At 35.0% G+C, this 13,579-nt stretch overlaps 1 protein-coding gene across 1 annotated transcript in view; it reads left to right on the top strand.

Annotated features, from left to right (window-relative positions):
- The window catches only part of DPP10 (dipeptidyl peptidase like 10), a 934,204-nt gene that overhangs the window by 543,058 nt on the left and 377,567 nt on the right, over positions 1–13,579 (top strand). Inside the window, exon 5 of the mRNA XM_027854721.1 lies at positions 12,964–13,038. Within this exon, the coding sequence (XP_027710522.1) occupies positions 12,964–13,038 (75 nt within the window). The remainder of the gene's footprint in view (positions 1–12,963; positions 13,039–13,579) is intronic.

Here is a 13,579-nt window from a genome sequence, read left to right on the forward strand (position 1 = left end):
CAAGGCTTAGAGGTGCTTTTTGGGCAGACAGTTAAAAGGCTGTCTCTCACTCAGCCTGACATTCTTAGGCTTTCGGTCTACTGGGTTGGTTCAAGACCATGGACCTGGGCACACCTTCTGCAGCTTAGAGTTCAAGGACGGATGCCATATCTGGAAGTGTATGAATTCCCTCGGTGCTAAGGAACTGGGGAAAACTGCAGTTACTTTTTGGTTTCCTGATGCTTACTTACGCTCTTTCCTCTACACCCCTGAATCATCCTTCATGGAGGTTACAGGGAAAGTTAGAACACCTGAAAATATCTTGGCAGACTCTGGAGGTTTTTGTGATTGATCATTAAGGAATTTAAAACTCCTCCATGCAACCCTGGTCACTCTTTTCTTCCACTCCCTTCCCTTGAGTCAAGAGGGTATGTTAACCTCACTAACAGAAGAGAGTTTCACCCTTTACTCTTCACCTTTGATTTTGTCCTCCCCTACCTGGGAAAGGAAGGAGGGGTGAGGGACAGCAGCTACAGCATGGGCTTCACTGGCAATGGCCTTGGGCTCTGGGGCAACCTTTGCCTGGAAGCATCACCCAGGTTCAGCACATCCTGCTCAATGTAAAGAAGCTAACCTCCGAACTTGGGTAAGCATACTCTTTTAAATTTGTAGTTTTAACTGTTAACAATAAGATGTTGATTCTCTGTGTAAAGTAATTTGGAAGTGCCATTTAACAAAATTGAAGTCACCTGATTGGTAATGGGTTTGTTGCAAGTTTCAAATTGGTGAACTTTCTGCATCACTTATGTCAAGCAACTTTTCATAATTTGTTTACCACTAAAATAATTAGCTATTGTTGGCTATTGTTTTAATGTATAAACTAGCCAAAAAGTTTGTTTGGGTTTTGTATGGCTTGCTGAGAATTTGCAAGTATATAGAAATCTCTAATGATTGGCCTTTTACACCAGGACAAATTTAAGTTTGAGATGTAAATCCTGGAAAAGTTTTTCCTAAACTGTGATTAGTAAAACTTGCTGTTTGAGGTGAAAGCTCATAGGATTTTATTTTGAGTTGTCTGATGGGTCATAATCCATTGATAATCAATAATCCGCCATCTGAGAGAAATTCCACAAGCTACTCAGAGAAGGTGATACTAATGGGAAGTCAGCATCAGGAAAAGCTGAGAGGACAATTTTAGCCTCAGTCTAAGATGGGATCCTCCTGGCTCAGTTTCCCCATTATGTTCCTTTGAAAGAGAATATTACCCTATGGATATTCCTGAGTCTGGCTATGAGGTGGATTTGATACTGCATGGTTGGAAAATGGAAATCAAAACAGAGCTAAGGATGTTTTATCCTCTCAATGTTGGACCCTAAATCTAGTCCCTGCTTTATATCTGGGCCCTGCAGTTTTTTTCTGTCAAATTTATGTCTTCCAGACTACAGGCCATTCACCCACAGTTGGTAAGGAACAGTGGGTACCAGCCAATGTTCCTCCATCATTCCCTGGATGCAACCTGTGCTTGGTTCCAGTCAACCTCCTCTTTGGGACACCCTCAAGGCAGGGACAACTCTATGCCCCTTGCCAGAAGGAAGCAGTTTCAGAAGCCTTGACACCTCACCCCAAAAGAATTTGGGTTCCTATTTGTTTGAGGGGGAATGATGGGGTTGGGATCTGGGTTCCAGAAAAGAAGAATCCTGGTCTTTCCCATGTGGCCAAGTCTCTGGTGTTCACCTGGGGCTATGATCCCATCAACTGACCTTTCATTGTGGCTACACCCAATCTCCTCTCCATTGTCTCCCTATGGCCCCCTGGCCCTTTCCCACCCTTAATCCTAGCTAGGCTCCCTTGGTGACGAGGTCCAGGTCCCAGGAGTTCTGTTCACCCCAGTTTACTGGCCACTCCTAGGCTCCTCCCACAAGCTTTCTGTATATAAGGTCTATCTTGTCTCCATTAAGATGCTCAGATTCTTAAAATCTAGCCACTGCTGGGATTCTTATAATCTAGCCACTGCTTACCCATGTTCAGACTCCTTAAGAGTCTGCCCAATATGATGGAGGTTCTAATAAACCTTGTCTTTGACTGAAAAAAAAAAAGAATTAATGAACATGATCATGAAAAAATCCTTCATGGCTATCAAGATGAAAGAAACAAGTAAATTCAGTTGAAAAAGACTCCTAGAATCTTAGAGACAGAAGAGACTTTAAGATGCTTTAATTCAATCCTTGCTTATAACAGAAGAAACTGAGCCCCACAGAAGAAAAGTGACTTCGATAAGATCTTGCAATTAATAAATAACATAATAATTTCATTTACTCTCATAGGAAAAAGGAAGAATAGACTTGTATTAAGGAAATCAATATAACACCAACATAATCAATTCACTAAAAATCAGCTGGGAACTAGAACAAAAAGAAATTGAAGATTAAGGACAGTGTTGGTGGGAGAAATGCCAAAATTATATCAAAGAGTTTTCTTTGTAGTTATTGTGCAAATGTTCTCTATTACTCCTTGGAATTGTTAAATAATAATATTGAGTCAATGATGCCATACATAGTTTAAATAGATCTTATGCAGTGTAACACAAAAAGATTGACATTAGAGCCCTCCTATTGGAAAGCATTACTGTTATTGTATGTTATTTTATGTATGTTGAAGGATGGCCCGGCATTGTAAACCACATGGCGCAGAAAGATTTGTTTGTTCTTGTTGTTTTCCGTTAATGCAGTGCTGGTAATTGGTCTTCCCTTTCTGCAGATTTGTTAAAATGTTGGGAAATGTATTTGCTGGGTTTCATTATTTCTTTGAAAGGCAGAAAAGATATAATACTTAAAAGAAGAGGGACTTCACGTATAAATATAACACAAATATAAATACGTGTGCATACATGTGTACACATACATTATTTGGGCTCCTGGAAGGATTGCCCATAAAAATAGACTGAATAACCAATAAGAGACAATTTGGTAAAGAATCAAGTAACAAGGGCCTGTGAAATCTCTGTGATCTTTTTCACCAATTTGCATATACCACTTATGATATAAATTATCTTGCTTTCATATTAGTAAGGAATAATGAGGCTACAATTTCTATAGAAATGTGACCATTTCTGATTTTATCAAATAAGGCAACAGTATGCTGCATTAAGATTTGCTATGACTGTCTCTACTCTTGACCTCCCTGATCTAAAGCTGTGTGTATATTAACTGACTCTGAACTGGTTTGTCATATCAACTGCAAAGTTTATTTCTGATAGCAGAGATAAGGGGCATGCATCTCAAACTTCCAAATGGATATTTTTATTTTAATCATTTTCATAATTCTCCTATACTACTTGTGTCCTTTGTTGTAGCTGAAAATGAAGGTAACTAGCACCATTGAGGACAAATAAATAACACAAATTCATAATCAGAATTTGTTTATCTAAGATTTGAAGAGTCAATTGACCATAGCAAAATGCATTTTCAAAGAGTATAAATTTGTATACATGTGCAATGTCCAGTACCATCTTTCCTTTTAAGTGAAAGCCTTTTAATTTACTGAAATGTTGTTGACTTTTTAAAAACATATTATTCATTCCTTACCTTTTTTGGAGCGAGTAAGCAAACAGAACAGTTGGAATGACCATATAAATATCATTCAATGACCCTCATTCATCACTTTTTCATTTAATAAAACCATAATTTTAAATGTTTTGTGGAAATTTTTATAAGTCAATAGAATATTATTTTCCTGTTAACATTTACTTAGCAAAAGTAATGAGAAGCAAAGAAGTGCTTTTTACACGTGCCAGTTCAGTTATATTAAAAGTGCTCATACTAGTACTGTCCATATTGGGAATATTTTGTTTAAAAAAAAATCCATGCTTGCTCTTCCCATGCTCACTCTCCCTGCATTTACTCTCCCTCTTTCTCTATATGTATGTATACATAAATGTATGTCTATGTGTGTGTGTGTGTATATATATATGTGTGTGTGTGTGTGTGCCATTATTTTATTGAGTAGATATACACATATGCACACAAATATTTCTGTTACCATTGTTTATTGTATATATATGTACACATATGCATAATTTATGTATTTATACATACAAACATGTATATATATTTGTGTATGTGTGTATAGAAGAGATAGGATCATAGGAGGTAACATGACATTTTGATTACTTTTTTTTTCCTAAATAAAACCAATGCATCTAAAATCAGAAGGAAAGCAGAAAGCTGACGAGGTGGGAGTGGGACTTTTAACAGTATTTTTCTCTGATAAACATCTCATTTATTAAATAAATAGACAACTGAGCCAAATTTATTTTTAAAAATAAGCCATTCCCTAATTGATAAGTGGTCATAGGATATGACCATGTCATTTTCAGAAGAAGAAATCAAAGTTGTTAATAGTCATATGGAAATGCTCTCAATCACTAACTACAGAAATGCAAATTAAAACTGTGAGGTTACCACCTTACACTCATAAGATTGGCTAACATGAATAAAATGGTAAGTGACACAGACTAGAGGTCAGGTGGAAAAATAGGTACACTAGTGCTTCATTGGTAACCTGTGAACTGGTGCAACCATTCAGGAGAATAATTTGGAACTATGGTCAAAGGGCTACAAAACTGTGCAAATCCTTTGACCCAGAAATACTGGTACTAGATCTGTACCACCAAAAGAGCAAGAGGTAGGAAAAAGACAAATATATAGGAAAATGGTTATAGCACACTTTTTATGGTGCCATAGAATTGGAAGCTGAGGGGATGCCCATCAATTCGGTTGTAGCTGTACAAGTTGTAGTATATGATTGTGATATAATAATATTGTACTGTAAGAAATGATGATGGAATGGTTTTAGAAAATAAACAAAACCTGGGTAGACTTGTATAAGCTGATGCAAAATGAAGTGAGCAGATCTAAGGATAGTACCTACATAGTGGCAGCAGGATTATAATGATAAGCTATTTTTTTTTAGGCAATTGGGATTAAGTGACTTGCCCAGGGTCACACAGCTAGTAAGTGTCAAGTGTTTGGTCTGAGGATGGATTTGAACTCAGGTCCTCCTGACTTCAGGGATGGTGCTTTATCCAATGCTCTACCTAGCTGCCCCCGTTTGTTTTTTCTTGTTTATTTGTTTGTTTTTAATGATAAGCTATTATGAAATATTTAGCCACTCCGATGAGTATAGTTATCCTTGACAATTCCAAAGGAATGTTGATGAAAATACTATCCATTTATGGACAGGGAATTTATGAACTCTGAGTACAGATTAAAACATTTTTCTCTTTTTTACTTCTTTTTTTCATAATATGGCTAATGTGGAAACAAAAAAAAAAGTTTATTTTACTTATGGGACTCTAAACCAGTCTTCTCTCTTTCTGGGTTTTCATTTTTCTAATCTGTAAAATGAGGAGATTGGACCAAAAGACCTATGAAGTTCCTTTCAGCTCTCTATATTGTATTCTGTTATCTCAAAAATAAAATAAAACATCCTTCTGACCAGGAAAAGTGGAGATTAGGTTAGCTTCTTCAACTACTTATATTTTATATAACACAATATGCTCTCTCCTCTATACCTAAAGGCGTCGACATGCATATTTTGAATTTTCTGGCAATAGTTTAATTATTCTTATTAGTATTTGATTATTTTCCTCACTGTAAACTTTTTCTATGCTTTTATAATGACAATTCACCAGATTCAGAGAGAAAACCATACATTTGGATTGAAGGATTCCTTACACCATTGAAATCATGTATCTTTTAAATTATTGACTAATCTTTTCATACTATGTTTAATGGTTGTGTTTATCCTCCAAAATAGTTTAGGAGCTTCTTGTAGACAGAACTATAAACTTCCCTTGTACCTTACTCTAGCTAAAGTCTTTGCCCCTAAAAATTCATTTAGTACTTTGTTTTGCAACTCTGATGCACTTACAGCCTAACACTGTTTTTTTCTTCTTTTCTGCATTTGCATCCTATTTACCTTTGTGGGATGAATGAATCTATACACTGCTCTTGTGTCTGAATATATTGCTTCCAATATTATTTCTGTCCTTGATTGTTAAAGTTTTGCCTAAGCAATATTTCATTAGGATTATCCTCATGTTTCATAATGGAGATATTATGGTAACAATAAAACATTTAAGTTACTGTTGAAGACAACTATAAAACAGCTGTAACAAGGCAGGACAAGATTGATAGTTGAGTCAATTGTACAGATGGTAATTGTTATGAGTTCAGAGGAGTGAGAGATCATTTCAGATTGCTATAATCACAGCCTCATGGAGAAAATGTCATTTGATCTAGATGTTAAAGGTTACAGAGGATTTGGCAAAACATAAGAGAGTTAAGGAGGGCATTCTTGACATTAAAACAATGTTAACAAAAGTATATAAGCAAGACAGCACACTAGTCATCATTTTATCTATTGTTTTCTAATGGCAAAGTACTGCCACATTCATAGTTTCATTAACCATAGAGTAATAGGATCATAAACTTTGAGCTTGGATGAACTTTAGATATCATCAATCAAGCCCATCCATCTTCTTTTATAGATAAAGGCACTGAAGAACATAAGTTAAATGAATTACCTAGGGTCACACAGTTAGTAAGTATCTGAGGCAGAATTTTAACCCAGTTTCTCCTGACTCCCAGTCTAATAGTTTAACTGATATACTATTATATTTCACAAAAGCGGAGAATGTCATAAATCAAAGGGCCCTTAGGATTATTTAATTCAAGTTCCTTACTTAATAAATGAGGGAAGAAGATTATGTCGTTAGTAGACTTACTGCAAGTATCATAGTGAGTTTGTGGAAGATCCAGGACCAAATCTTTCTAGTTGGCCTGTGTGTCCCAAATAGCCATTTTTTGTTATATTTGATAGATTTTGGATTACTTTATGAGAATGCATTTTTTATTGTGAAGGTAAATTTGACCATATATTAGGTCATTATTCCCTATACTTTTCCCCTGGTCAGCTACAATTGATGGACCCAGACAAGACAGAATGAATGAAGATTAATAGAGTGTGATAGTCTGATCACTGCAGGGGTAAGACATTCTAACTTCACCTAGTAAATATTAACTTGGAAACATGTATGAAGGGATAAATCCAGGTTAATTTGAATGCCATATGGTATTCACTATAAGGTGAAAAAAGGGAAACTTGCTTGATTTAATACAATATGAATCAGACTATAACTCTTATTTTAGTCCTGAATCTGACTTCAGTCAGTCAGTCAACAAACATTTATAAAGCACTTATTTCATGCATTTTACTGTTCTAATCCCCAGAGATACAATGAAAATTCAATGCATGGTTTATATAAGCCAACAATGAAAGTGAGGACAACAATAATCTGTGATAGTAACAGTGAATAAAGCATCCTTTTTTTAAATTTGAAGAAATGTATAAAAATTTTCATAATAAATATATGTTTAATACGATAAATACGTGATGGTTAGCATGATAGAATGAATAGCATGCTGGCCTCAGACTCCGAAAGACATAGATTCAAGTACTGCTTTCAATATATACTGTCTATGTGACTCTGACTAAATCATTTAACTACTTTGTACCACCAATAAATTCTCTAGGACTATATATTACAGAGAAGTTTCTGATCTGCGTTGGTAGAGAGAGTTTCTTTAGATGGCCTGGAATCACCAAAAAGTTCCATTTTTTACTGTGTTCCTATATATTTGTTTCTTCTTTCAAAGACATATAATTCTAAAGGTGAGGCCTATACATAAGAAAATTCTGTATTCAGATCAATATGGAATACTTAATAGCTTATTAAATAAAACCTTGACTGAGGAAGACCAAGACTTACAGGTTCCCAAGCGGGCACATACATAGTTCATCTAAGATGTTCTATGTCACTTCTTAGTAATACGGTCCTATGCCTCTGCTTGTCCAGTTGTACACTGCTTTTTGTTTAATTCCTATGTGTTAGGTCAGGTCTCTGAATATTTTTTGTCTGCACAGAATGTATGACTTTGAATCTATGTTCCTAAAAAGATGAAAACATTGTCTTTTATTTATGTCATATCCTGTCTAATAAATTATAATCATCTGGAGCATAGTAGTTGATGTATTAATTTATTTTTCATTTTTGTATCCTTGCCACCTTACACATAGTAAATGCTTAATAAATATTTCTTAGCATCATAGAATTAGAGCTGGTAGGGACAATAGATGCTTTCAAATCTAACCCCTTCATTTTACGGATGAGGAAATTGAGATTGAGAGATGTTAAGCAACTCATCTATGGTTACACAGCTAACAGGTATCTGAAGTGATATTTGAGCTCTGACCTTCCTGACTTCAAGCCCTACACTTTCTCCACTGTGACTCTTACCTGCCTCATATGTATTTAATATTTTCCCAATTTTTTTTGAATTTTACCTAAAATGCGCTTAACAAATACGAGTTGGATTGAATAATGGGGAGCACTGAAGTTGTTTGTTTGAAAATTCTAGGCTCTCCCATGCTAGCTGCTAGGTGTGTACCTCTTAAGTCTATAATTAGTATGGTTCTCTGTAGCATCAGTGACCTGTCTCTAGCTCTCTCAATACGGGGAAGATTGTGATCCTTATTTCTCTGAAAAAGAATTTGGAAAGTTTCCCAGGTCATACATTGCATAAGCTTAAGGCAGTGTAGTGATAATTAATAAAGTGTCAGACTATATAATTGCAGGAGCTGTAAAAGATACTAAAATGTTGTTACTGAGGGACAAACATACTTGTGAAGGTGTGAAGTTAATGCATGCTAGGAACATCACATGGAGAAATATGGGGGAGAGGTGAGATTTCCTTTATATTATCAAATTTAGCTCTGCACTAATTTTAACTGGTGAGAAAAAGCAGCATCTAGGAAGCAGAGCTCTCTCCTGGGTTCTACTGTGAAGATGACTTCTTGTGACCTTGGGGAAAGTGCGGATTCTATGGTAGTCAATTCTTCTGTTTCCCTAGAACAGATGTCTTAAAATTGGCCTCATATATGGAATCTAAGTAAATTAACCTGTGGGTGCTGTTAACAAACATTACTTCAGTTAAATATGTGTCTCTGTGTTTCTACTAGTCCCCAAGGAAGTAATTACTAACTTACCAGAGTTTTGCCTATTTTTCTTTCTTTTTAGTTTCTTGAGATAACAATTTACATTACAAAGAGTCCTAAAAGTGGAGTGTAGGACCCAACTTTTAATCACAGTTCTGCTACTTGTGACCATGCACGTGTCCCTGAACTTCACCAGATCTTAATTTCCATGTCTGTAGAATGAGGCATTTGGAATAATTAAACTCTAGGTGTGAATCTTTAAACCTTTGATTCTGTGAATATCTTCTAATATCTCTACACCTGCTTTACTTGTTTATGCTTCTAAATCACTTTTTCATGTGCATTTATTTTGTTTACCACACAACAGACTGTTGGTTGCACAAGAACAATCTGGTTTCATTAGATATCTATCCATAGCATCTTGACCACTGATCCTCATCCTGCTTCTTTGTCAAACTGACTTTGGGATTCACTTGATAAAAATTCACTGTCATTGATCTTTTTAATATTTTCTTATTGTTTGGAACCTTTTAACCACTTCCTTATAGAGGTCCTGGTTTCCATGATTATTCTGTGGGATTTGTAGGCCCTTTCTTTGTAACACATCAGATTTTATAAGGGAGTAGTAGTTAAACTCTTAGATTTGGGACTTTTTTATTTCTTTCTCTATGTCTGGTAATTATTCTCCTGCATTTAGGAGATGAAGGGGAACAAATATTCTAACTTTTGATGTTGGTCATTCTTATATACTGTTATCTCCATCCCTAATATGATAAGTAAAAGTCTTAGCTGTGCAAACATATTTAAGTATCATCTTCTATTGCATACAATGCCACAAAGGAAATAGTTTCATTTCTTTTCTTTTTAAACTTACATGATCAGGGAAACATATTTGTTCCATCTCTCTTCAGATATGAACTGAATAATATAAATATATTCCTTCAGGCTAACCATAGCTCTCAATCAGATCTGTCAAATTGTTTTTTGTTTGTTTCTTCCTTTGTGTGTTTTTGCTAGGCAATGGGGTTAAGTGATTTGCCCAGGGTCACACAGCTAGTAAGTGTCTGATCTGAGACTGGATTTGAACTCAGGCCCTTCTGACTCCAGGGCTTGTGCTCTATTTGCTGCACCACTTAACTACCCCTGTCAAGTTGTTTTTGATGTCAATAGCATTCATTGATTAACTTCCAGGTCCAATTTCATTCAGGTACCATGAGTTTTTTTTTCCAATCATTCCCCCAACATTAGATACACGATTCAGTTTTTCATTTCATTTTGATTTTCATCAGAAATTTTGTGGCTTTTAAAGAGAGATTCTTTCAGCTTGTTATTTACCCTCTGGTTCAAGTATATCAGGGCAGTTTTCCTTGATAATTTCTTGAATGATGATGTTTAGGCTCTTTTTTTATCATGGCTTTCAGCTAATCCAATAGTTTTTTACTTTATTTTTCTTGAGTTTTTTTTTTTGTCTATGTTTTTTCTTTTACAACATGACTATTATGGAAGTGTTTTGCATGACTACACATCTATAACCTATATCTAATTGCTTGCCTTCTCAATGGGAGGGTGGGGAGGAAGGAAGGAAAAGAATTTGGAACTCAAAGTTTTAAAAAAAATGTTAAAAATTATTTTTACATGTAACTTCACATGTAAGTATTTGAAGATTGGTAACATGTAAAATGCTAAATATTTTTAAAAAAGAAAAAATAGATTGGGCTAATTATTAAGCATTTACTATATGCCTAGCACTTGCTAAGCACTGGGGATACAAAGAAAGTTATGAGAAACGCCCTGCCCTCAAGGAAATCACAAACTAATGAGGGAAAACAAAAAATAAAAAAAAGTCTAAGGGTGGGGAAAGATTATTCTATATCTAGGCATGATGAAGTCATGCAACCAGGTGGGAAATAAACTGAGGAGGTGTAAGTTTCTTAGTTGATGTTTTGTTGCCGATTCATGAATTTCAAGAAACAATAAAGTAAGTGGTGAAAGGGATAAGAGAAGGGGATGTGTGATAGAAGGGATGGGATGGTAGATTGGGTAGGTGGTAGTTAGAAGTAAAACACTTTTGAAGAAGGACAGGGTAAAAGGAGAGACAGAATAGAATAGAAGGGGGTATTAAGATGGAAGGGAATACAGTTAGCAATTGTAACTGTGAAAAAAATGAAGCATGCTTCTTTGATAAAAGCCTCATTTTTCAAACATATAGAGAACAGAGTCAAATTCATAAAAAAATGAGAGTCATCCCCCAATTGATAAATTATCAAAAGATATGAACAGTTTTCAGATGAAGTAATCAAAGCTATCTATACTCATATGGAAAATACTCTAACTCATTATGGATTAGAGAAATGCAAATCAAAACATTTCTGAGGTACTACCTCATACCTATTAGATTGGCCAATAGGACATAAGAGGGAAATGACAAATGTTGGATGGGATGTGGGAAAAATGAGAGATTAGAGCACTGTTGTCATAGTTGTGAACTGATTCAATCATTCAACAAGAGCAATTTGGAACTATGCCCCCCCAAAAAACATCCATACCCTTTGACCTAGCAATAACACTACTAGATCTGTATCCCAAAAGCGATGAAAAAAGAGAAAAGTACCTATACATACAAAAATATTTATAGCAGCTCTTTTTGGGGGGCAAAGAACTAAATGTTGAGAGGATGACCATCAATTGGGGAATGGCTGAACAAATTGTGGTATGTGATTATGATGGAATACTATTGTACTGTAAGAAGTGATGAGCAAGATGCTCTCAGAAAAACCTGGAAAGTCTTACATGGGCTGATGCAAAGTGAAATGTACTGTGTACAGAGTAACAACAATATTGTAGTATGATCAACTGTGAATAACTTAACTATTCTCAGCAATACAATGATCCAAGACAACTCTGAAGGAGTTATGATGAAAAATGATATACATCCCCAGACAAAGAACTGATGGTGTCTGAATGTAGATTGAAGTATGATTTTATTTTTACTTTATTTTTCTTGAGTATTTTTTGTCTATATTTTCTTTCACAACATGGTTATTATGGAAGTGTTTTGCATGACTACACATCTATAACCTGTATCTAATTGCTTGCCTTCTCAATGGGAGGGTGGGGAGGAAGGAAGGGAAAGAATTTGGAACTCAAAGTTTTAAAAAAAAATGTTAAAAATTATTTTTACATGTAACTTCACATGTAAGCATGTGAAGATTGGCAACATGTAAAATGCTAAATATTTTTTAAAAAAGAAAAAATAGGTTGGGCTAATTATTAAGCATTTGCTATATGCCTAGCACTTTGCTAAGCTCTGGGGATACAAAGAAAGTTATGAGAAAGGCCCTGCCCTCAAGGAAATCACAATCTAATGAGGGAAAACAAAAAATAAAAAGAATGTCTAAGGGTGGGGAAAGGTTATTCTATATCTAGGCATGATGAAGTCATGCAACCAGGTGGAAAATAAACTGAAGAGGTGTAAGTTTCTTAGTTGATGTTCCATTGCAGATTCATGAATTTCAAGAAACAATAAAGTACAGGGAACTTGCTTGGATGGGGTATGAGAATTTTTTCATAACTATTATTTTTATAGCCTTTTAAGATTTGCAATATGCTGTACATGTTATCTCATTGGATGCTTATTAAAATCTATTAATTAGGTACAATTACCATCCCAGTTTTATTGATGAGTAAACTGAGACTAAGAGAGAGTAAGTTACTTGACTAGGGTTATACAGCTACTAAGTGTCTGAGGGAGGGACTTTAATTCTGATTTTCCTGACTCCATGTTCATTAATCTTTTCCATCTACTTCAACACCTAGCAGAAGAGAGAGGAAGAAGGAGAGAGAGAAAGAATATCAGTTATTTTCTTATTGATATTAATGCACGCAAATTCAAACCAATATTTCTTACATTTTCTTATTTTTCTTTAGGTAACCTTCAAAGCATCAAGACACTCTGTTTCACCAGACTTAAGATTTGTTCTTCTGGCTTATGATGTGAAACAAGTAAGTAAATTATCAATTCTAGTTGTATCATCCATTTTATTTGCAAAGAGTTTGCAATAAAGGTTGTTTTTTTTTTTATTTTTTAGTCTAGAAGTGTTGTGGTTGGTTGTTCATTACTTGCCAGTGGTATAGTCAATGGTCAATTTGACAGTAGATTCTGGAAATAGGAGATTTAACATTCGGATGTTGCATTTGTTCAGTGTGGAGGAAATGAAGGCCTGAACAAGGGAGGCTGTAGGCAGCTTGGTAAATAAGCGATGTTTCTAAGAGATACAATAGGTGTAAAATGAAGAGAAAGCATGAGAAAAGAGAAAAGAAGTGGCTACAGGCAACTCCAAGGTTAAGCTTTTGTTGACAATGTAAAAGTTCATGAAAGACATTAATCAAATATATTCAGTTATTTGGGAAGGTAAATAAAGTGTTATAAGAAGTGAAAGTGTTTGGGTGTATGTATTTATTTTATTAAATCAGTTGTATTAAGTAGTAAGAAAAGCCAAATATCAGACTATGCATGAATTTTGCTCTCCTCTCAAAAATGAAT

Source organism: Vombatus ursinus, unplaced genomic scaffold, assembly GCF_900497805.2.
Source record: "Vombatus ursinus unplaced genomic scaffold, bare-nosed wombat genome assembly UNPS02010548.1, whole genome shotgun sequence".
NCBI lineage: Eukaryota > Metazoa > Chordata > Mammalia > Diprotodontia > Vombatidae > Vombatus > Vombatus ursinus.